General features: G+C 38.7%; 1 protein-coding gene across 2 annotated transcripts in view; it reads left to right on the top strand.

Annotated features, from left to right (window-relative positions):
- PDE7B (phosphodiesterase 7B) overlaps positions 1-26,393 on the top strand; it is a 222,620-nt gene that overhangs the window by 188,389 nt on the left and 7,838 nt on the right. For both annotated transcript variants that reach the window (XM_068551340.1, XM_068551342.1), the window contains exons 7-10: positions 756-887; positions 15,904-15,995; positions 21,112-21,256; positions 23,231-23,327. In XM_068551340.1, the coding sequence (XP_068407441.1) occupies positions 756-887; positions 15,904-15,995; positions 21,112-21,256; positions 23,231-23,327 (466 nt within the window). The remainder of the gene's footprint in view (positions 1-755; positions 888-15,903; positions 15,996-21,111; positions 21,257-23,230; positions 23,328-26,393) is intronic.

Genomic DNA, 26,393 nt, shown 5'->3' with positions numbered 1-26,393 from the left:
AATAAGTTTTAACATCAACCACTAAATATACAGATGCCAGACAGGCATTCCCAAGACAAAACTGGGTATGCCTCATCCTTATAAAATATCCCAAAGACATTAAAGGTTTTGTTACGTAATCCCTAAGTAATTTGAAAATTGTATAGATTGCACAGTTGTGTATTTAAAGCTAGCACTAGATTCCCATTTTCCTGCTTGTTTTCTAGCTAACCAAAACAAAATGACAGATTCTCACACATTCCCCCACTTTATTTATTACACATTGAAGAAATATGCAAATTTTGCAATTCAGCCCACTGTGGATTTCACATTTGAAGAAGTGGCAGTGATATATTGGATGGCTGAAATACACAAGTGATTTTTTTCCGTCGCTTTGGCTTCAGCTTTTTCCTTCACTTACAGCTTTCCTAGGAGCAAGGCTGATTTTAGACTCTGCCTTCTCGCCGCCCACTATAGAGCAGTGTTGCCAACAGGTAATACTACTACAACAACAAAACAAGACAGTAGCAGCAGGAAGAGGAGGCCACCTGGATGGGCTACACAATTTGAGTTGCTTAATTACTTTCCTCACAGCCCTTTCTTTATTCCTGCGAGTCCATGGTTCTATTACCTTATTGACAGCTTCAGAAGGTTAAGGTCTGGATGAAAGGCCTGAACGATACTATGATGATTCATTCAGTGTGATTTAGCCAAAACAAATGCTAACCTATTTTTGGAAATACACCAGTCAGTCTCCCCATTCAATTCTTTAACAGCTCGCCAGCTCCCTCACACCTCTGGACATCATGCTTGGACTGCTGGCTGCCGCAGCCCACGATGTTGACCACCCAGGGGTAAACCAGCCGTTTTTGATCAAAACAAACCACCACCTCGCCAACCTATATCAGGTAAGAGAGCCAACGTGTTACAATATGGTTAACTGCTTTAGGCCCAGTGCTGTAGCCTGAATCTCACCCTTGGAGATAGCCTTCATTCAGGGTCAGCCTCAATGATGACCACAGCCAAAGAGCATGGGTTTGAAATAGGTTCAGAGTGTCCCCCAGGGAAGATTAAATTGGTTTACAAGGATATCCAAGGAATTCAATTTGCTCTGAAGCAGGTTTGAAATTCTCCCAAGTCAAACAGGATTCCTGAGTCTACCGTCTCATGGTCTGAGACTATCTGTCTCCATAGGAACCATCTAATATATGATGGCCAGTTGAAGCCAGTCCTTGTAGAACTTCTATAAATGATACTCCCAGATGCAATCCTAATTCAGGTTTACATCTCTAGGGCCATTTCTTTTTTTAATCATGTTTTTATTTTTTTATTGAAGTATAGTTGACTTATAATATTACACTAATTTCAGGTATACAATATAGTGATTCAAAGATTTTACAAATTATACTTCATTTATAGTTATTATAAAATATTGGCTATATTCTCCAGGGCCATTTCTGAACTTCTTTGGCCTCTGAGTCAGAGGTATTAGTTATCGAAGACAATAGGCATACTTTGTTGTTATAAAATTGTTCAACAGCACGAGTAGATTGGCCCAAAGAAGTCTTATCTGTGATATTACTTCAGATATTATAACCCTATATCATAAATGAAATATTCCCAGAATTTTCAACATGGTTTGGGGGAGACCTTTGGTTGTCATTAACAAAATCATTGCATTCAAGGGAGTCATTGATCTCAATTTTAGTAGATCTTTTGAAAAAATTCAGTGCGGGAAGAATTTCTAAAGGATTCCCGTAAAACAGTTGCGTTATACAAAACAGTGCAGCTTGAGGATAAAGTACAACTGAAACATGAAACAGAGCTTTTTTCCATCCAGTTGATTAGCTTTTGGTCTAGGTAGGAATTGGCATTCCAAGGTTTATGGATCCCCTGGTACATAATTCAGCACTGGGATCTCTTGGTCTGTCAGCCAGCACCTGGAGCTGGGATAGAAATGACCATAAAGAGGGAACAGGGTGACATAATTTAGAAAAACTTTTGATGATGAGCTGAAAACTAAACAAAGAAAATGAAAACTAAAACTAAACTTTCTAAACAGTCTCAGAAGCTAAATTTATTGCTTGGGGAAAACATTAAAAATTTGACCAGGGGAAAAAAAATGAATGACTGAACTGAGAGCTCCCAAATAGACTTTCTATTCCTATCATATTTTAATTCTGACTTTTCAAATGCCTTTAATTAAACAAAGAAAACCAAGCAACAGGACTGGCTACTTGATCTACTTCCATGTAATGTAAATGCTTACCTAATTCTAGTTTCTCATCATCAAATAGATCACATCAATGGAGTTTAAGAGAGTATGTACTGCTGACTGATTTGTACATGAAAATAAGGATCATAAAGCTGTGCTTTGACATGTAGTGTATATAAAACGCGTAATGAATGCACATTTAGACAGAAAGTCAGAAAGAAATATGCCAGATATTAAAGATGTAAAAAACAAGAATGTAGAATTTCATTAACTACTCACTGCTAATTAACAAAAATTGATTCTCAAAAGAAAGATACTGCAATCTACTTGTTCATATACTAAAAATGTTCTCAAATAAATGGATTCCTTACTCAAACTTTTGAAGTGCAGATAATTTTTAATAATATTTAATCTCTTTGTTAAAAATAAACATTCCTATACAACCAAATTCTGCAGCCTTTTCAACACAACCTACAGTCTTGTATATTTTGAACTAGCAACTATTTATTGCATGCATCAGATGATATACTAGGATCTAGGAGTACAAAGATAGAAAAATAAAATATAATCCCTGCCCTTGGACATCGGTTCAAACTCAGATGCTCAAAATGTGCAAAATCCAAGAAAACTTAATCCTAGTTTGAAAAAGTTTAGAGGAGTTAGCCAAAGATATGCATGTATATCTCTGTATACATACCTAGAAACAACTTTTTTTTAAAGCCTCTGAAGACAGAATTTACCCATGCTGTTCTTTGTATCCAAAGATGTTACAACAATGAAGTGAGCTATTATTTTTTTCTAGCAGTGAATTTATCCATCTGAATTGTCTGGCCTGATGCTCAATAGGAAAGAGAAGGATCCTCTTGATAATGACTAGACAGAAGTTGGCATATAGGACTCAAAAACCACATTCAAGAGACTATCTTCATCAGTCCCCTGCTCAAATGGTCTTAGGCTCTCTTGGAGGCTAGAGATCCATGTCTCTAAGTTTTAGGAACAGTGTTAAGGGCAAACCAGTATCACGTAATGTCACAAAGATACTTCCGATATCCTAGAGCTGGCTAGTATAAAAGATGAAACTTTTATCGGCCAACTTGGGACTTTACATGTTAAAAGTAAATATTGTTAAGAGGACCTAAAAATAATATGAGATTTTAATTTTGTCCAAAAAAATATATATGATAGCTTTTACATTTGGCTATATACCGTTCTTATTAACTATATGAAGGAGTTCCAAAAAGATAAAGAAAATTCCCTTTAAAATTCAGTTCAATGAATTGTATAACTAACCTTTATTCAACACTTACTGTGATTCGAACACTGGGCTAAGTGATTTTATCTATTATATTATTTAATCTTCACAATAGCCCAGTTAGGTGGGTACTATCATCATACCTATTTTCCAGAAAGAGGAAAATTGTTATTAGGAAATCCAAGTGGGTTTTCCTGAAAATAAACAGCTAATTAATGGCAGAGGTGGAATTAGAACTCAAGACTTTTATCTCCAGAGCCAAATGTGCCTAAGCACTGCACATACTGCCTCTAAAATTCATATGGATCACCTGTGATGTGCAGGAAAGTAAGAGCTCTCCTCCAGGTTCTCCTATCGCAGTGAGGGAGACAGGAGGGTTATAGACATGTATCAGTAGCTTAAGGTGGGAGAGCCTTTGCTAAGTGCTCTACGGTAGTTAGCTACAAACAAAATGTGATGGGAAGACAGAGGCGAAAGAGAAATTGATTCTGCAGATGGTTTCTGGAAATAAAAAAATTAAAAATTAAAACAAAAAACAAAGATAAACCTCATGGAGGGAGAGTAATATAAACTGGGCCTTGAAGTGTGAGTAACGTTTTGAGTAGCAGGGCAGAGAGTGTGACACCAAAGGCAGCATAAACTGGTGTACTTTGGGGATGAAAACCCACAACTCCAGAGTAACTGCAAATGGACTGTTTCTGTGGCCTTGAGCTGAGTATAGTCCTGTCATGAATGGCCCCTGCTCTCTGTTCAATGACTTGGGCATGTTATGATGAAGTGTATATTCTCTCTTTTGTAGACACTGTAGATTAGCTGTACAGAATGTGATCTGGGTCAGAAAATCTTCATTTCGCATTAAGTTGTCAGTGAAGAACTGGCATAACTCTTTAGGTTTTCAATTTCAAGAAAAAGAAATCGTGTTACATAAAATATCAACTCAGCAAGATCATTAACAACACATGATACTTTAAAATCTTTGGAAATACAGCCTTTTAGCCTACCAAGGGCCTGTTGGTTGAGACATAAATAAGCTTTCAGGAAACTATATGCAGATTTTCAGACGACGTACCTATACACATTTTTCTAGGGAGAGGATCCATGACTTATATTTTAAAATGAGTTATAGATCCAGAAAATATTAAGAACTGTGATAATGAGTGAAAAAATATATATACACATCATCATATATATACATATATATTACACAATACATATACATATATTGTGTAATATATGTGTGTGTGTATATATATATATATATACACATATATATATATATATATGTGTATATATATATATACAAAAAGTGTACATGCACACACACACACATTTGGTCAACGAGAATAGCCAAGAAGATGTGCCAGGAATTATGGGGCTTTGAGAACACCCTGTGCGTGACTTTGTACAATCCAGACTTACTATAAATGAGATAAAATGGAAGAGGGCTTCCTCTCCCTCCTTTTGTTGGCTGTGCTCTTTTAGTTCTAATAAATAAGAAGATCATTGCCTAAGACCCGGCCTGTGCTTCTGCCCTGAGATAAAGAGAGAGCAGGGCAGCTGGAGTGAAGGCCAAGTTAAAGGGCTCTCTCCCATTGTCCTCTGTCTGGGCCAGACTCACTAGCTGAACTGCCAACCCAAGTTCAACATGAAGACCATAAAGGCTTTTCCACCTGGCGCCACTCTCATCAGACTGGAAGCAGTCCAGGTGTCCGTGGTGGACTAAGAGGGTACCTAACAGCATGTGAGAGACACAGCTGAGAATTTATTTTCTGTCCCTCCACCCTCCAATCCTCCAACATGTGGGTTCAGCAGTTTTGCAAAGTAAGTGTTAAATCAGACATGATATTGCTTATTACAATTGCAAAAGGAATTGCTCTCAGTTCAATTTAAAATCTAGAATATGATACAAATGAACTTATTTACAAAACAGAAACAGACTCACAGACATAGAAAACAAACTTATGGTTATCAAAAGGGAACCGGGGGGAACGGATAAATTAGGAGTTTGGGATTAGCAGATACAAACTACTATATATAAAACGGATAAACAACAAGGACCTACTGTATAGCACAGGGAGCTATATTCAACATCTTGTAATAAACCATATAAAAAAGTTAATTCCTTTTGATAGAGTCCAACTACATATTACCTAGTGACAGAACAACCTAATGAATAAAATAATTAATAATTAGTTGTTCCATGAAACATTGTATTTATTACATTCTCTATTTGTCTTGCAGAAGTTTATAATCATTTTTCTTGGTCACTTATCACAAGCACTTAGAAGAGGCCAGCATTTTTAACCACTTTTTATTCTTAATGGCTCTGCACCATAAATATGAAGTTAGAGCCAGGAGACATGTTCCTTCCATATGGTCCTGTGACCTCTACTCAAACAAGCAATTGCAAAGATTATATGTAACCTCATGATTTCTGCCGCATGAAAGGTGTTTTTGGCAAGTGGAGTGAAAATTGTCAAAAGGAGGTTCAAATTTGATTTTGTGTTTCATAAAGTTTCCGCTGTTCATAGTGAGGTAGCTGGCACGTGGCACATCCATGGCCCTGATCTGAACACAGGCCTGCCCCTTGGACAGCAATCAATGTTCGGGCTCCTTGTGAGAGCAGTGTCTTCGGCAGATGCAGATCAAGCAAGAGAAAGACATCTTCCAACAGGCAGTAAACATGGCAGTGCTATAGTTTCTTCAAGGGCCAAGGTCTTGTTTAGGACTCAAGGAGCTTCTGTTCCTCTGAGACCTCCTGGGCTGGGGCCCTTGCAGCGTTGCCAAGGAGACCACTGGGCGTGTTAGGGAAGAACTCAGTGACTTCATTATCTTCTGGAGTCTTGCTTCCTGGTTTCATGAGCAATTAAAAATGAAAACACAGGCTATGTTCCTGTTGTTGTTTTTCTTCCTGCCTCCGCTGGTTTAAAAGGTATAATTAACTCTGAGTCTTGTTGTACACCAGACTCAGTTTATCAACATCATTCTAAGTATTTTAATCAAAGAAAGTGTCCAATAAATAGGAGAAAAAAAACAACAACAGTTTAAAGCTGCTTTGTATGATAGCAAATCTGCTCTTTGACAAAGAGACTCTCGGTTTAATTTGAAAACCTGTGTTGGTGGTTTATTAAATGCCAGATGTGTTGTTATTCTAGAACAAAGAGATTGTTTTGTTCTTAGGGTGGATAATACTTGATTATTCAGATAAAAGGGGAAATACAGGTTTTGCAGTAGGGGTTTGAAGAGTTTTATTTTGTTCAAAATAAATTCTGGTAGGTTTTGTGGCCGCAAAGGTGGGTGCTTACTCTCTCAACTTTACAGTGAAGATTATTCTTATTAATAAAACTACAGGTATGAAGAGTTTGTGACACTAGAACACATTCTCACTGGAATGATGTGAAATTGCTGAGCTGCTGCTTCTGAAAGTAGAGAGATGTTGTACCTACTGTGGGATTCCAAAACAGTGCTGGGATTTAAATGGATGTTAAAGCAATATCATCTCATCCTATGTTCAGATCTCCATGAGCATTTCTGATGAGCATCTTCTTTTTTTCAATCTGCCTTTGGCTGATATTGGTCTCTGAGCTGCTGTGAAAGCCAGTGAGTCTGTAGGAGCAGAGCCACCTCCCTCTTAAGAAAGACAAAGATAATTTGGCCATTCCCTATGAAATACCAGTACCTCCCAGCCTGCTCATGCCAGATCCTCCCCCAGAGCAGGGCACCAACATCTTTCATCCTGTCATCTACACTCAGCCTTGCCTGTCTCCAACCCTTCCGCCACTGTGCAGCCAAAATGAGTTTCCTGAAACTCAACTGTGACACTTAGATGCCTGCTTAAAATCCCATTGCCCTCAGGGTTAAGTCCAAATATCTTAACCCAGTTCACAAGCCTCCTTATGATCTGACCCTCACTACACTTTCCAGTTCCACTTCCCACCGTTACTCTCCCAGGCTCTATGCATCATCCAGTCTGAACCACTTTCAGAATCCCAGAGCCGACATATGTGCCAAGTGCTGGCAGTACAGAAGATAAACAAAACAAATAGAAATCCCTGCTTTCTACTAGGGGAATCAGAAAATAAGTAAAATATATAGTATGTTTGAAAGTGATCATTTCTAATGATTAAAAAATAAATAAAACAGGGAGGGAAGATATAAAGTGTCCCTCTTGCTCCAGGTCTTCACACACATGCTCTTCTTCCTTCTGCCTGTTTTAATGAAATGTAAACAGGGCAGTGCTATAGTTTCTTTATTGCCTGCATTCTCAGACTCCTCTCTAACTTACTCATCCTTTTGATCCCAACTTGGACAGATCTTCCTCCTGAAAGCCTTCTTTTTCTTTAAAAATCCATCTTCCATGCCCCTGCTATATGATTTCACAGCCCTCTCTTACTTCCCCTATCACGGTGTTTATCTCTCTAAACTGCCATTTCCTGATTAGACGTCCATATCCCCCATAGCCTGCAAGCTTCTAGGCACCTACCTCGTCCGCTGCCGTATCCTCAGCATCTGGCACAGTCCTCATGTTTAGTGAATATTCGTTGGGTGGTGGGACGTTTGCTGGATGAGTAAGTGGATGGATAGATGGATGGAGAGATGGATGGAGGCACAGTTTGGACCCATGCAGCAAGAAAGACAGAACCTGAGTAACACTGAAAAATGAGAAATATTGGCCACAGTGAGCACACACAGGGACCCAGAGGGAAAATCTGAGAGACAGCAGCACACAGGCCAGAAAGCATATCCCCGTACTGTCCACTTAGTAGGTACTTGTGCTGATTATTGCATTATTACTTCCCTACATCAAGAGTGCACCATGAAGACTGAGAAGCATCGTGGAAAATTCTTTATAATGATCTTCTTATTTGTTTATCTTGCAATTGACAAATGCTATCTGATATATGTTATTTCTGGAGTCGTTTACCTGATCCTGGTCATCTGTGAGCGAATAGTGAGAAAGCCCATTGCTATAATAATTTTAAAATCTCTTTGACTTTTACCTGAGTCTAAGGATTTCACAGCAGAAGATTCCAAGTCTGGCTTTTATCAGCTATTGACGAAAAAATTAACAGGACTCTGTTACTTATACAGTTACTTAAACTTTTGCAGTTAGGGAACTTTGGGGTTTTGGAGGTTAATTACCGAGTATCCATTCAACAAATATTTAGTTATTTAAATGGCACTGTGCCACATGCTGGTGCACAAAGATGAATAAGATATGCTCCTCGTTCTCAATGGCAGTCATGTATGGCAGCAGCTTCAAACCAGGCATGCGTGCCCACGGGGATACACGAAGACTTTCCCAGGACTACGCAGGCATGAGTAGTGCTAACAGAATTCATTTTCAGCTCCTTAAACTGACCCACCTGGAATGTGCTTGCAGGACAGTCAAGCCAGTTCTACTTTCCACTCCTCTTTCACATTTACCCTGTTCCCACTGTACAAAAGAAAGACATGTCTCTTATCCATTCTGCATATTGCATCTTGCTCCAATTTCACTAATATTGTATATTGCCCCAGTGTGAAAAAATACCAAAGGAACAACTAAAAATATTCAAGGAACTCTCCTATAACTGAGGTAATATAAGGCTCCCAGCCATCTCATGAATAAATGCATTGTCAAAACATTTTTATTCTTTTTATTTATTTATTTATTTATTTATTTCTGGCTACTGTTCGTTGCGGTGTGCATTACGGTGGCTTCTCTTGTTGTGGAGCACGGGTTCTAGGCACGCGGGCTTCAGTAGTTGTGGCTCGCGGGCTCTAGAGCTCAGGCTCAGTAGTTGTGGCACACAGGCTTAGTTGCTCTGCGGCATGTGGGATCTTCCCAGACCAGGGCTTGAACCCGTGTCTCCTGCATTGGCAGGCAGATTCTTAACCACTGCGCCGCCAGGGAAGTCCCAAAACATTTTTATTCTTAAGCATAATGTTTTCCAAATTTGCAGTATACGTGTATTTTCATCAATTAGTTACCAAGAGCAATTGCATTGTAAACCCAAGCTGGAAAAATATTTACTACTTAGAGCCTGATGTTAAGTAAATTTGTTAAATTAAAGATTCAATTTATATATCAATACTTATTTTTGTTTCAGAGAGATATGATAGGGTGATGATGAAAGAATTTCACACATGAAAATATATTACATTAAAATAAAATTCTATGGGGAAATAGAATGGAAATATAAGTTCTAGAGGGAAAAAATTCAATTTAAAATTTTTGACTTAAAGAATAAATTATTCATGTGTTTTCTTAAACATGTGATTAATAGGTATTAAATGCCATTGGTATTTTGATTCCCTTAGATACATTTAATGCATACAAGAGTTATATAATGATTTTATATTAAAACACCAATATTCACAAAAATGCAAGACATTACATCTTTTGTTACCACAGAAATTTGTGATTTTAGATATCAATTTTTTAAAGTATAGGGAGACCATAATTTTTCAAGACTATTTTAAGAGTAAATGAACAAAAACGTGTGAAAATTACTTATATGTAGGAGCAAGGCCAGTGAACAAAGTTGTTATAAGGTGTTTTGGACAGTAGGATAGAAGCTTGGGTTGGGAATGGGGAGCTAGAAGAGGGAGCTGTCAGTTCTGTTTGGAGAACCAGGAAAGTCTTTCCTAGCAGATGGCAGTGTCTGATCTCAGAAATAAGAAGTGTGTGTTTGTGTGTGCCTGTCCTCGCGCAGATGCGCGTGAGCCCACGCGTGCGTTTCAGACTTTACTAAGGTGACTTCACCTCACTCTTTTTTAGAGTTATAAAATTCTTTATTATGATTCTTATGCAAAAACCAAGCATTATTCTAGATTAAGACATTGAAAAGGTCTTTTTATCAACTCTTTTGGGATGATATGGAAGATAATAAAGCACCTTTAAATAATGTGGTGTGTTAGTGACTTAAACAAGGGTAGAAGTTTGTTTCAATCCTTTATAAAAGAAGTTTGGATATTGGCAGTCCAGGGCAGGCGTGGTGGCTTCACAAAATTAAGAATGAGTGACCCAAGATCCTTTCAGTTCTTCAATCTGCTATCACTGGGGTATGACACTTGTCCTCATTGCCCAGCTAGCTGCTGGAGCTCTAGCCATTCCTGCTGCATTCCAGACAGTGAGAAGGAAGGAAGGGATAAAGCAAAAGAAGCCTGTCCCAGATGAAACAGTTCCCTTTAAACAACTTTCCTTAAAATCCCACACAACATTTCTGCTTACATTTAATAGGTCAGAATTTAGCCTGATGATTCCACTTAGCTGTAAAGGAGGTTGGGAAATGTTATCTTTATTCTGGACAATGACGAGACTCCTCTAAACACTGAGCCATCCTAGCAGATCCAGAAATCAACCATCTCACTTTCATGCCTTTCATGCCATCTCCACTTTCCTCGTCCAAGCCTTTATCAGCTTTTGCCTGGATAACCGTCCTCTCCCCCAACCTTCTACACCTATTTCTACCCTTATCCCCTACCAAAGTCTATTTTCAACATAGCAACCAAAGTGATCTTATTTACGGTTAAGTCATATAATTTCATTCCTCCCAAACTTCTGCAGTGGATCCTTATTTCTCTCAGAGTAAAAATCAGAATCCTTACAATGGCCAGAAGACCACACATGATCTGGTATCGAATTACATCTCTAACTCCTTGTACCTGTACGTTCTCCTCCCTCGCTGCACATGGACCTCACAGCTGTTTGCTCCCCCTTGGGGGCCTTTACTTCAGCTGTTTTCTCTGGAACAGTCTTCCCTCATCAGCATGGTGAGCTCCCTCGTACCTTCAATTCTTCGCTCTAATCTCACCTCTTACCCTGACTACTTTACCTTCCCCATCCCACCCCTCCAAAGACTCTCAAATTCCCATTATTCTGCTCTACTTTTCCTTCTTTCCATGCATTTGCTATCTTCTGGATGCTATACTTTTTTTTCCAAAGTATTTCTTGTGCTTATTGTTTATTATCTCTCTCTCTCTATCCCTGCTACCTCTAGTTCTCTGTCTCTTTTGTTCACTGATATATTCCAAGCACATATTACAGTGCCTGGAACATAGTAAGTGTTCAATATGTTTGCCGAATGAAATCAAGTAATTTGTTCAGTTATATACTTAACAAATTAATAGAAAGCACTTTCTCTGTGCAAGGCACACAGTTGAGTGGATACAAAAGGAACGAGGCAGGGTTCCTGCTCACATACAGTTTATAATCTAGTAAGAAGAACAGGAAGTACATACACAACTGTCACACACATCAACGGGACTGAGAGCAACTGGCCTCAGGACTTGAGGAATGCCGAGAAAAAGAGCTATAGGACTCAGAGGAGAGCAAGTGAGCCTCTAACTGGACTCGTTCCAGGTGGCTTTGTGGATGGAGTGTTTGAATTGGACTTTGGAAGACAGGTTTTAGTTTGATAAGGAAACATAGAGGAGTTTGAGGAACATAAACTACCTTGAAAGGCATGAAAGTGGCAAAAGGAAAGGACATTTTCATGTATTAATAATTTAATAATGTCAATAATAAGTTATAGTTTTATTAATATGGTGTCATTTATTTGGACTATAAGACCTTTGTAGGAAGGGAAAGGGAAAGGTATTCAATTATCTCAAACATATAGGAACGGAATGATATAGTTGGGACAATTTTTAGGGAGCACTGAATGCCGAGCTAAGGAGTTAAGCCTAATATATCTGATAGGACACCAAGGTAGAGTTTGGAGCAGGGCATGGGAGAAGGCAGATGGCACAATCCTATTGAAGTTAGGTGAGCTCCTTGAGGGCCGCAGTTTTGTCTTATTCACCTTTAGACCTCCAGTGCCTGCCATGGCACCTGGCCTATTAGGAGGTGTTCAAAAAATATTAGTTTATATTTCAACCAATGATTAGGGAGATGGTAAAAAATTTTGTCAAATAAACAAGTCACATTCTGGAAGTTGTAGGGAGGATGAATAGAAGGAAGGATAATTAAGGATAATAAAGCACTAAAATAGGGTCACTTCAGTGAAAGGAAGGGATGGGTATAAGAGACGTCATGAGGGAAGAACCAACAGAACTCAGAGACTGTTCAGATGTGAGGGCCGAGAGTGGCTGAAGGATGAATCCTCCCCCAAGACAATCTAAATCTCCTCAACTCATAACACACTCAAACTACAAGATTTTTTGAAGTGACACCAAATTTGGAGGTATGTGCAAAGATTCCAGTGTGGATTTAGAAACTAACATCTAATTAAAACAATCAACCATTGACTTTTAAAGCAGCAACTATAGATGATTTGGGGGAAAATTAAGTATAACTGTAGGCATTCATCAGTTTATAAACATCAGGCTTCTGAATGCTTGGATATGGGTGAACAGAGGTAATTCTTAGGAGACAGCAAGTGGAGGTGTGCAAAGCTTAGGTCTTGATGCCTGGCAGACCTGTGTTGAAGGCCTTTCTCAGTTACTGACTAGCTATGTGGCCTCTCAGAGAAACCTGGGGTTTCATTTGCTGTGAGTTAATGATTAAAACAGTAGACAGTTATGTGAGAATTCAATGAGATCATGTAAAGGGCCTGGCACACAGTGGGTGCTTCAGAAATGTTAATCCCCCCTCCCTAAACTGCTCTTCTTCTGCATCCAGTGGAGTACCCCTACCTCCAACACAATTCTGGCCAAAACATACTTTTATTTATAATGACAGCTCCGTGAAAGGTTGTGTTTGTAATATGTATGCTATTTTCTTTTATTCTGTGCCAGCTTCCAGGCCCCCTCCATTTCCTCCCATTTTCCTGGTGCTCATCTCCAAATATGGTTTCACCAGCAAATTTCCCAAGTATCCGTTTATTCTGTCTTCAGGAAGATTATTAATGAAGATGTTAAGTCAGGCTGGCATAAATAACAATGCTTAAGGCAATTCTCCAGACGCTTTTGTTCCACTCAACAGGGATATGGCGTCATTTATCATTAGGTCTTGTTACAGTTTTCTGGGCCCTTGAAAAACTCATGTGAGGGCACTCATGTCACATCTACTTGAATTAGTCTTGCAAGTGAATGCTCATGAGTGACTGAATTAAATGTCACAGCAGGGATAGAACATCTGTTACATCACACTAACCTATCACCCTCTGCTCTCATAAATCTTTACAATCAAAACAAATTAGTCTAGTATGTTACTTCTCATAAACATTGTCTTTTGCTGTGTGTAGCTCATGCCCAAAAGGAGATAATAGACTCGTTGATAAAAGTAACAAAATCTCATCACAGGTTCAAACCTGGTCAAGTGGTGCGTAAGGAATAATGACTCCTTGGCAAAGAGAAATGAATGGCAATAGAGCAGCCTGTACAGAGAGTCGGAATAAGACTCCACCTCGTGAAACTCATTCTACAAAGTCCTGGGGAGAAATCATGACCTGGTTTTAGAACCAAGAATAGTTGCAGTTTTCTTGAACTTGTTTTTTCCTAATAGACCCTAGATTGTGCCAGTCCTGGGGGATTCTCTTTTCCCATTTGCTGAAAAAGGTGAGCATTACACGGATGGCACAGATACAGTGGCAAGAAGAGTGGGGTTGCATAATGATGGAGTAGTTTTCAGTCTCTGTCCTGGCTCCATCAGTCTCCATATTATTTTCCTTGCTTCTTTCCCCTCACTTTTTTTTCATTGTGGCAAAATACACATAATATAAAATTTACCATCTTAACCCTTTTTCAGTGTACAATTCAGTGGTACTAAGTACATTTGCACTGTTGTGCAATCATCACCACAATCAAGCTCTAGAATTCATCTTGCAAAGCTGAAACTCTGTACCCACAAAACAATGTTGTGTTGGCCAAAATATTCATTCGGCTTTGTCCAGAAGATGGTGCGGAAAAACCCGAACGAACTTTTTGGCCAACCCAATAACTCCCTATTCCCTCAGCTCCCCTGGCAACTGCCATTTTTTCTGTCTCCATGAATCTGAATCTGACTACTCTAGGTACCTCATATAAGCAGAATCACACAATTGCCCCCTACTTTTTTCAACTGAAGTATAGTTGATATACAATACTGTATGTTACAGGTGTACACTATAGTGATTCACAGTTTTTAAAGGTTATACTCCAGTATAGCCAATTACAAAGTATTGGCTATATTCCCTATGCTGTACAATATATCTTGTAGCTTATTTTAGACATAATAGTTTGTACCTCTTAATCCCTTTCCCTTACATTTCCCCTCCCCCCTTCCCTCTCCCCATTGGTAACCACTAGTTTACTCTCTACATCTGTGAGTCTGTTTCTTTTTCGTTTTATTCACCAGTTTGTTGTATTTTTTTTTTTTAGATTCCACATATAAGTGATATCTCTGTCCTTGTCTTTCTCTGTCTGACTTATTTCACTTCGCATAATGCCCTCCAAGTCCATCCATGTTGCTGCAAATGGCACAATTTCATTATTTTCTGTGGCTGAGTAGTATTCCATTGTGTGTGTGTGTGTGTGTGTGTGTGTGTGTGTATATATACACCACATATATATATGTATGTATATACACCACATCTTCTTTGTCCATTCATCTGTTGATGGAAACTTAGGTTGCTTCCATGCCTTGACAATTTAGCCTCACTTTTAATAAATGCTATCTTCCTGTATTTTTTGTGAGTTTATAACACCTCTTGAAACAAAATGGAGAATGAATAAATAAGAAAATAAAGGGAAAAGATTTCTTGGTGACTAGAATAGTTCTATTCTCTGTAAATGAAGTCAGTGGTAAGGCCATAATGTTTGCTAATATAGAACAAAACACAATAGCTTGTAAGAAATACTCATTATTTAAATGGTTAGCTAATGTTCAGACAGGCAGCATACTTAAGGTCAAAGGAGAGACTGGGTGTAGTAGAGGTTTCCACAAAGGAAGAAATATCAAGATAGTTGAACAAGGAAGCAACTGTAGATTCAAACCCAGACCTAATGGGCTAAGTGCCGATATACTGATCACGAAGATTATTGACAGTGTGGTTCTCAGACTTTAGTGTCCACAATAATAAATCACCACAAAGCCACCAAAACAAGACTGCGTTGACTGGGGCACATATCACACCAGAGGTTGTGAGGCCTGCCTCTGTTCTGTTAAGTAGTATGATTTTGGATTATATTATGCACATAGCCCTATGGTATCCATTACTACCTACTTTTACTGCCTCACTTTCTTTCTTCTACACTGTTACCTGAATGCACTTTCAAAACCAGACAGAGACAGGACTGCGGCTGCTAGAAATAGACCCGCATTCAGCCCTCTGGTGGAAGGTCAGCGGGGCCTTGACCCACACACACACTATTATTATAGCCTTGAGAATAGGCCTGCGGTTGTTTTATTTTGTATTTCTGCTCTGCCTCTATGTCTTCAGGTACCAGCTGGCCAGAGGGAAAATACTGGCCTCCACAGAGCTGTGTTCAGCGAGAGAGATCGGTATCTGGCTTCTCCCCCATTTATAGTTTTAATTTTCTTTCTTTCTAGAATATGTCTGTGCTGGAGAATCACCACTGGCGATCTACGATTGGCATGCTTCGAGAATCAAGACTTCTGGCTCACCTGCCAAAGGAAATGACGTAAGTGGCGTAGAGATGAAACATACCGATGTCCACACATTAGAGATAATACGCTTTCTCTTGGGCTTGAGACCGCCAGGGTTGATGGCAGGGAGCCAGCCCACTGTGCTTCCGGCCCGTGCTGCCTTGGTTGCCTATCAGAGGAGATGCGGTGTCAGTTACAGCAACCCAGAAACCAGAATCCCTCTGTGAACTCTGAAAGGGCCTGGAGAGTGTAGGACCTAACGTCAGGAAAAGAGATAATAAACAGCTCTCAGCTTTCACACTCTTCGGCATCAACGCTGTGCTTTGCCAAATTCCTGTCTTTTATGTTAGCAAAATTGTCCTCCTGTGTAGATCCAAATAATAAATATTTATCAAGAAGGAACACAGGAGTTCCCAAGCTAGATTGAAGCCTAGTTCAGTAAAGCGTGTTTTGTTATTGCCAGCCTTAGCAAAAGGAGAAGTCAGGAATTCTTTTCTAAAATGTCTTTTGTTAAGTAACTGAATTGGCCCCAGCAATTTTTTTCACCAGGAATTTACCTATGTCTCTTGCATTTTAAACAGAAAAGGAAATACTAGTTTCCTGGTCCACTGTTCTTCAGCCCGGGTATTTAGGTCGAGTCCTACTAAATCCAAGACCATGGCCTCATTTCCACCCGGCCTCAGTTTAGCTGCTGTACCACACTGGCCTTAATTTAGCTGCTGCACTGTCTTCCAAGGTCACTGCTAATTCCTATCTGTTTAATTCAAATGCACAGAACCCAGGGTAGCTAGGAGGGAAAAAGTAAATAGATCCCTGTACTGTCTTTCTGAAGGGCACACAACTTAAGGTCAAGGACCACGTGGTGTCGCTCGGTAAAGCAGGCAGGATGCTCTGCACTCGCGGGTTTACCCCTGGCACGCTGATTCCATCTCATGCTGTTTCCTAGCACCCGGAGGAAAGTGGAATTTGTGGAAGGAACTTCAATTCTGATAACATTTTACCCCCAAAACCAAATAAAACCAATCCTCACACATGGAATAAAAACTCGTGCCTTTTACTAAAACAATACATTGCAAAGATCGAAAGAATTAAGTGCAAAAAGAACTAAAAACTAGAGCAAAAAATCAAGTAAGAAGGAGGAGAAAGGAAGAGGTGAATGGTAAGGAAGCCAAAGAAAGAGAGAAGAAGAAGGGAAGGAAGGAGAAGGAGACAGGAAGGAATAAAACGACAGGAAAAAGGGAGGAAGAACCTGGGACCAGACTTGTCCCTGTAACGCCCTCCTTAATCCTGCTCGTTGCTCAATTAATATTCATTTCCTAAGATACTTCTACTCATCCCTATGGATTCCAAATAAAAATACTATATTTTTATATGTTTTTGTGGAACATAGTGTTATAAATTGCTTTTGCTAGAAGAAAAACTGTTATGCAATAATATATGTGAAAGGACTTTATAATGAAATTTACAGTCATCCTACTCATAGTGAGTATCCTATCCTCATGTAAATGCCTTCAAATCATTTTTCTGATTCTGAAAGACAGGTTAACCGTACACACTAAAGAAAAAATCAGAAAAGTATTAGTTTGCACCATATGAAGTTGCTGTTTTTGAGAGCCCAGAACAGTAGAATAATGGCAGTTTCATATGATTCAACCTAATATGAAGAAGAAAAATGAGATTACTGGTAATCCAGCAGTTCAGGAATAGTAAATGTTAACCTGGCTGGTTTGTTTCCTTTTAGTCTTTTTTTCAGTACAACTATATTTTAAAGAAATGGGGAAGTTATCTCATACAGTGTATGTCCTGCTATTTTTCACTTACTGTAAAGGTCTTTTTCCATATCATTAAACCTGCTAGTAAAATAAAGTATTGCATTTCATTGCATCAAATTGTATTGACTATTGCCTATTGTTGGGAATTTAGATGATTTCCAAATTTATGTCATTACAAATAATGCTTAACAAGCATCCTTAAACATATATTTTTATCCCAAACTACGATATTCTATTTTCTCAGAAACTGTTTGTGGTTAGGAGTTATTGATCAGAAAGAAAGGTGTGAATTTTTAAGGTTCTTGTTGTATACTATCAAATTGCTTTTCCAAAAAGCTGTATCTACCTGTATTCCCATTGGTAGATTATGAGAAAATCTACCAATGTACCATCACCAAAATTGAGTTTTATCTCTATTACCTTTTTAAAATATTTGCAGATTTGACAGAGAGAGAGAGAAAGAAAGAAAGAGAAGGAGAGAGAGAGAGAGAGAGAGATTCACTGATAACAAATGAGACTAAAAATTTTTCATGTATTTACTGGCCACTGTTATTTCTTTAGAGAACAAAATTTTGTGTTTGATCTTTTATTTTCTTACGAGTATTATTATTCATTTGTAAGAAGTTTTTGTATTTTAACTGCAGTAACCATTTGTTATATGTTGTAAATATTATTTGAAGCTTTTAGTTTGCCTTTTAACCTGGTTCATGAAACATTTCACCTAACTAAAATAGTTATGTTTCCTGGTTATACATTTAATAAATATTCATATTTTTAAAGAATTCATACAATATTGAAAATTATTTTTTAAGTGAAAATCATTCATAATTCCCCGAGATGTCTTTCCAAATTCTTCTCTATGACCATAGAGATCATGTCTTACATACTTTGTATCCTGTTTTTTAACATAACAATAAAACATGGTATTTTTCCATGTCAATAAATATAGCTATACATCATCATATGAAATAATTGCATAGTATGCTTGTAACATGGTTCATTTAACCAATCTCCTATTTATGAATTCTTGTGATATTTTTCTCCCTAGAATGTTTCATTATTTTAAACAATAGGATAAACATTCTTATAACATATATCTTTACTAACTGTACCTTTACTAACATGTTCATAGTAAATTTGTAGATGAACTGTTGGTCAAATTATTTATATTTATTGCTTTTAACACTAATTCCTAAATTACCCTTCAGGAACACTGCACCAATTTACACTCTGACTAACAGAGAATAAGAAGGAAGATTTCCCCATATCATCAACAGCATTAAGTATCACAATCATTAATTAATTCATCATATTATTTAGCAGTTACTTTTAATCCTTGACAATAAAAGTGTGGGAAATAGTGTCACATAGCTGTTTTAATATTTTTTGTTACACTAAGAATATTTAATATCTTTTCATATTTTGGGAACATTTTAAATTTCTTTTGTGAATTGCCTATTTTCTGAGATTATTTCTAATGTCCAGAAGTAGATTAAAGATGTGTATGTGGCTTAAAAACAAAAATGTTAATGATGAAACTATAAAGCTTTTAGAATATAATGTAGGGGAATATTTTCATCAGAGGTAGGAAGGATTTCTTAAATAGGAGAAAAATATTAACCTAAATAAAAATATTTATAGGTTAAGCTATATTAAAAATTAAGACTTCCTTTCATCAAAAGACATCATAAATAAAACAGAAAGACCAGCCACAGAGTGAGAGAAGATATTTGCAACACATAAGTGACAAAAGACCATTATTGAAAATATATTAAAAACTCTAAGAAGCAATAAGCAAAACAGAAACCACCCTATAGAATAGTAGGTAACGACTAGAATAGAAACTTCACCAAAAAAATAGAAATGACCAATAAACACATGAAAATATGTCCAATCTCATTAGTTATCAAGGAAATTCATATTAAAATTATAATGAGTTGCGTGACATTGGCAAATGGGCAAAAAAAATGTAAAGTGTAAGACTATAAAGCAATGAGAACCTCATCTATTACTGTTTGGAGTGTAAATTTATACAACTGTTTTGGAAATAATCAGCAATATCTAAGAAATTGAAGATGAACATCTCTGTCATCCAATAATTTTATTCCTGGATATAGTCCCTAGAGAAACTTTGCACATGTGCAACTGGAGGTACATAAGGGTGTTTATTGTGTCATTTTTTCCATAGTAGTCAAAAGCTAGAAACTACTCAAGTGACCATCAAAAGTAGAACAGATAAATACATTGAAGTATAGTCCTACAATGGGATACAATATAATCAAGAAAATGGATGAACGACAGCTCACACATCAACTTAGGTGACTTTCAAAAATATGTTAGGCTAAAGAAGCAAGTCACAAACTGATACTTATCACACAACTTAAAGTGCAAAAGCAGTTAAAGTTAAACCATATTATTTAAACATGCATACACAGGTGGTAAAATCGTTATAAGTAGCAAGGAAATTATTAAAACAAAGGTCAAGAGAGTGGTTACTTCAGGGGTTGAGGGGAGGTGGGGTTGGATGAGAGACACAATGAGGACCTTCTGGGGTACTGGCAGGCAACGATCTTGACCTGGATGGTGATTGTAAGATGTTTATTTGATATTTATTCATTAAATTGTATATGTGTACTCTATGCTCTCTACTTAAGTATACTTCACCTTTAAAGGTGAATTTTAAAAATAGGTACGGATATTCCTCCCGTTGATTACTTTCCATATGTGAGGAAAAGTTCTGATTTGTTTTATTTTTCCAAAATATCCCATTTTCCATATACCATTTGTTGACCAACATATTGCTTGACCACTGCTTTTTAATGGTGCCTCAATCAACTGTGATTCTTTTTTAAGTTCCAGTATCTCTTTCCAACCTATCAGTTTTGTTCCCTTGATGGGTCTTTCCATTCCATAGAATCAATCGCTATTATTGTCTTCATTACTGTTACTATTATCATGCCCATTTCTCTCCCCATGCAAATCTTAAAGTTTGAGTTGGTTTGAACTCTGTAAAAAGCACAATTCAAATGCCTGTGATTCTGTGAGTCTTTCTGTGTCCTCCTTAAAGCATACATTTCTCGTTGGCTTTCGATCTTCCCACCCATAGGAACCATGGGAATGTATAAACTGCCACAACTCTCTTCACCCACGGTTTCGATCTCTGTGTCCAGTCCTTGGCATACATCCCATCCAAGGACAGAAATGATGGTGGGTGAAAGAATCACTCTCGGGCTGCCAGGACTGGGATTCTCTGTAATAAACAGAATCAGAGGCAGAAATGAGAGTACAAGCCACCTGATGATGACAGAATCAATCAATCACCCTCCTCAAAGGGATTTGCTTTGTGTGTGTGTTTTCTCTTTCATTCTTGTGGATGCAGACAGGATATTGAACAGCAGCTGGGCTCCTTGATCTTGGCAACAGACATCAACAGACAGAATGAATTTTTGACCAGATTGAAAACTCACCTCCACAATAAAGACTTAAGACTGGAGGATGTACACGACAGGCACTTTATGCTTCAGGTAAACAACAACAACAAAAAGAAGTCATCATCCTCACTGGGTAAAACACTTAAGGACACCATCCATCATTTTAATGCATCTGAGAAGAAATATCTCCCATGGTATAAGCTAGAGCGGTGATCTACTTTATTAAAAACTTTGAGACACATGAAATTTTTAAGTGGTTTCCAAGCAAGTAAAATCTGGGTTTCACGTCAGTAAGTTGATAATATCTCATTTTTCCTTGTTTGGTAACTGCTTCACCACAACGTAGCCCTGCTGTGTAGTTGCATGCAATAAGAATCTACCACATTTTGTGGCTTGATGTAAAGTTGATCACTATCATACCTGTGCAATGTAGAAAACTGTTTCTTTAATACAAAAGTATATTATGTTAACTATAGTACTAACAAAAATTGAAAAATGAGTATCCTTCCTTTACCTAAAGCCTATTTAATTAAACCCTGCTTTACTTCCTTTTACTGCCTTAACTCATATTTTCATCTGAGGCTCAGACGTGTTTACCTAGTCTTACCATTTTTAGGCACCAATAAATAAATGATTTTAAGTTTAATTGAATGAATTGAATCATATCTAGCCCAACCCTTTCTGCTTCCTTCCATGGCAAAAAGCCATTTGTGAAGTAAGAAAGAACAAGATGAGAAGTGGACCTTGGAAGCAGAAGTCTGACCTGGTATCCAAACCAGAGCCTTTTGCTTGATCTTCCATTTTCTCTCATTTTCCTTCTTTCCTTTTGGCACAAAAGACTGAATGGGTGAATCCTGGATGCATCTAGATAGGCCAGCTTTAACCATGGACATGGACCTGCACGTGGGAGACTGAACCATACCGTTTTTTCCCTTCCATGCCTTCAGGCTGCCTTTGGAAGCTGTCCAACTGCTCCATCCTTTTAAGGAAATACCCTCCTCCCAGCTGTAAAACTGTATCTCCCTCCTTCTTCCTTCCCAAACTAGTCTTCTCATCCCTGAGTGCCACAGACGCCTGATTTTAGAGACTCAAGCCTAGTTGTGAGTAGCTGAAAGATTTGGCCTGGACACTTGCATTTCAAAAGGAAAGCTTGCTAACATACACGAATCCCTCAAGGGCGGAACCTGGAGGGGACTTCTGCCCCTGACCTACTCCAACATGTACTGGTGTCCCCATTCACCAGGAAATGAAGAACCAACCAGGTTCGCGACTTAATATGATTCAGGCTCTCCCAGACCCCAGCACTGCTAGCAGTTCTGTGATCCCAAAGAACTCGGTCAAAACCAACAGACCTTGCTGATGGACGGGCATGCCACCAGAAGCCCATCTGGGCAGTGGGCTCTTGGCAGTTGGTAGTTAAGGGGGAGAACTTACTTCTCTGGAAATCCAAGGAAACCCTCCCAGGGTCAGCATCTCTGACAAAAGCTGGTATCCCAGATGCAGAACAGTGTGAGCAAAGCCAAGAAGGCCCAGATTTATCTCTGCAAACCAAACACTCCTAGGCTTGATATGACTTAGCTCCCTGGCTGGCAGTCTGAGCTTGTTCACACTCACAGACACGGGCATATAAATGCAAACACAAATAATTTAATGTATGGAGTCGGTCAATGTGGCCACTGTGAGAGTGAGGTCCCAGTGATCTCACTTGAGCCTCGCTGGGGCCCCTGCGGCCTCCCTGCCCACACCACAAGGAGTGGAACAGCAGAAGGAGCCAGGCCACGGCTTTCCTTGGCCTGCCTGCCCCACGTCTCCTCCAGGCAGCTCTGTGTCCTTGGACGACGGCTCTTCTCTCCTTCTCACTGCTATAAAGTGGGAGTTCTGAATGAAGGTTTTGTGCGGTGATGAATAAGTGCTGTTTCCTGAAGAGGCACGTCAGGGAAGCCTCTATAAGTACAGGCCTGGTACCATGAGGCCGACCAGCAGGTCTGATGGCCCCTTGGGCTTGGGGTGCATTTGCTGCTCAAAGATCATCCTCTGACCACCTCTCCCTGCCCTGTCATTTCTCAGATTGCCTTGAAGTGTGCTGACATTTGCAATCCTTGTAGAATCTGGGAAATGAGCAAGCAATGGAGTGAAAGGGTCTGTGAAGAATTCTACAGGCAAGGTTAGTAGTGATCCGACAGCTGATTTTTCATTGCCCCTTCTCCTTTCAGGCATTTATCCTAATAAAACAGGAAATGGATCATCTATCATGACATTTGTTCTTTCATCAACTCTTATTATCCCGGCCTTTCTCTTTAACCCTCTTGCGAACCATCCAGCCCTTTTCTGGAAATAATTCGAAAATATTAATAAATAACACTGATTTACCATGGAAACAGGTAATAATGAGGTACAGTAAAAATGAGCAAAAGGGGGATATGTATATATAATTTGTTAACGGTTTTTCTCTGTGGATATAAGAATGTGCAGGACTGTTTGATTTTTACTCTGACCTTCATTTTTATGAGCTGAGCACAGCCTAAAGGCTAAATGCCATTTGGGATCAATGCTTTCCACTCTGACAGAAGGACTTGGACTTTTTTTGTATTCCTTTCCCTCACTTTCTTAAATAAAGTGAATAATGAAGTAGAGCACAGCTGGCCAGTGTTCATCCTCTCAAATATATACAGTGAAAAGACAAGTGGCCCCAAGTTAGGGTATAAATTTTAAGAGATTAACCTCATTCAGAAGTAAAGCAATGAATTAACAGCAGGATCTTGATGTTGGGTGGGATCTTGGCCTTTAAACACAGCTTGTTTCTTCAGGCCCGGTTTCAGTGCTCAGGATGTTTTTTCAGGCACAACAGTGCCCTGATGTTAGTGACAGGATCAGGTCTGAGAGGCTGAGAACAAATAAAGCGTGAAGTGTCCCACATACCAGTTCTGTGGGGAGGTCAAGTAGCAACAGTGAGCCTTTTGGAGAAGCCTCCGTAGAAAGATGTGTCAGTGACACTGAGATGGTCCCAAAGACAGAAGACAAAGCAGAACGGATAGGGTTCATGTGGGACCAGAAGGCTCTGCTCCCCATCTCTTTCCTTTGAGTAAAAGCACTCATGGAGCTCCCTCTCTATGTACTTTCACTTCAAATGAGTGTGACTGGTTAGAAAACAAAAGGACAGTTCTAGTTGCCCATGATATAAAATCTCCACTGAGAGAAAAACAAAAGGCAATATGATGAACTTAGAGCAAGGAGGTTTCGGGTTAGATAAGATAAATACTTTCTTTACTATAAGATACAGAAAATATTGAAATAACATAGCGAGAAAAGGGCTAGGATCTTCATCCTTGATCAAGCAATGATTCTATTCTGTCCCTCTTGGTTTTGACTCAGTCATGCATTCTTGTTGGCACTGATTGGAGTTTAACCCTTTCATTTGCTTATCTTGGACCCTATTTGGATTATGAGCAACTTGGGGCCGGGACCATGTCCCTTGGGCAGATGGTAAGGCCCACAGAGCTGGTGAGTCGAAGTTGTTAACTAAGTGGAGTCAATGGGATCTACCAATAAAGGTAATCTGTAAGATGTCTTGGCAAAAACTTGTCCTCATAACAATATGCATGCGCAGCATTATAAGATAGAACAACCTAGAATATTTGTAACTCTGATCACTAAAGGTGAGCTTTCAAACACTTTGCTCTAGCATGTTTCCTAGCAGAGAAAGGAGAATACAGAGGGCATGTCGGGTCCTTTTTATTTAATAGCCTTATGGTCTAGCAGAAGTTCAGCTTATTTAAGAGGAGACCAGACTCTCTGGTTATCCAAACTTCTTGTCCTCCATACTGAATTATTTTTTTAGAAATTCTATAAAGCACCATTTGTATCATTCTGATTAATCTTCTTCTGGCTTTCAGTTTAGGATTTGGGCTTCCATAGACTGCTAACAGCCCCAGCCAAAGTATCTTTAATGATTTGTGATGTTGAACAAAGGAAAAACCCTAAAATCAAGGTCAGGGACAGAAGGGGAAAGGAAGATGAGATCCCATGAATTAGGAAGACAGTGTTAAATTCTCAGAACAGACATTAGGATTCAAACATCATTCACCCTCTTCCCCTCAGTGCCTGAAAAATGTAGAATTTCTGTCCTATTGTAACCGCAGATTGGTATTTCTCAATGAACCAAGATTCCCAGAAGTTTTCATTGAACATCTGCTTCCAGCCTTGTCTAATCCTCAGCAAAGCTGTGATTTTCCTATGTGCAAAGACCCACTGGGGGTGTCATGAAGGAGGCAAAGAATTATAGTTAATGTTTCATAAGCTCAAAATACTAACCAGTAGAGTTCCTGGAGGAGAGGAACTCCAATTTTCCTCTTTGTATTCTCTACATTGATTAACAAAGTGTCTGAAATATGCAGTGCTTTGTAAATATATGTTGAAATAAGTGAATGACTAAATGATCCAATTGGAAGACCTCTTATGGTAGAGGTCACAGGAGAAGACCTAGTGCTGAGGATGGCAGAATCTGAGCTGGGTATTCAAGGATGTGTAGTGACTGCACTTTCCAATAGGATAAACGCGAGGCACATGTAGCTAGTTAAATTTAAATTAATTAGATTAAATAAAATGGAAAATTTAGTTCCTCAGTTTTCTTGATCTGATTTCAAGGGGCTACTATAGTGGGCAGTGCAGAGAACATTTCCATCATTGCAGACAGTCCCAGTGGTCTAGATAGAGAGGAGCAGAAATGGACAGAAGCACTGCGGACCATCCCCCTGCCTCATAGACCAGCTTGGTCCCATAGAAGGTAAGAATATGAGGATCTGTTGAGGCCCCTGTGCACCAGGCTAAAAGTAGAGAACGTGGCAATGGGAGTCATCTTAGAAAGTACAGTTAGGGCAACATGTATAATTGAAGCAGAAGAAATACTAAAGAAACTAGCTAAGAGGCAAAAAATCGGAATGAGTTATTAAGAAACCAGATAAAGAAAATGTGGTGTATGTATACAATGGAATACTACTCAGCCATAAAAAAGAATGAAATTTTGCCATTTGCAACAACATGGATAGACCTGGAGGGTGTTATTCTTAGTGAAATAAGTCAGACAAAGAGAGACAAATACTGTATGTTTTCACTTACCTGTAGAATCTAAAAAATAAAACAAATGAATGAATGTAACAAAACAGAAACAGACTCACAGATACAGAGAACAAACTAGAGGCTACCAGTGGGGAGAGGGAAGGGGGAGGGACAA

Source organism: Eschrichtius robustus, chromosome 9, assembly GCF_028021215.1.
Source record: "Eschrichtius robustus isolate mEscRob2 chromosome 9, mEscRob2.pri, whole genome shotgun sequence".
Lineage (NCBI taxonomy): Eukaryota > Metazoa > Chordata > Mammalia > Artiodactyla > Eschrichtiidae > Eschrichtius > Eschrichtius robustus.
This window is presented reverse-complemented; position numbering and strand designations above follow the sequence as displayed.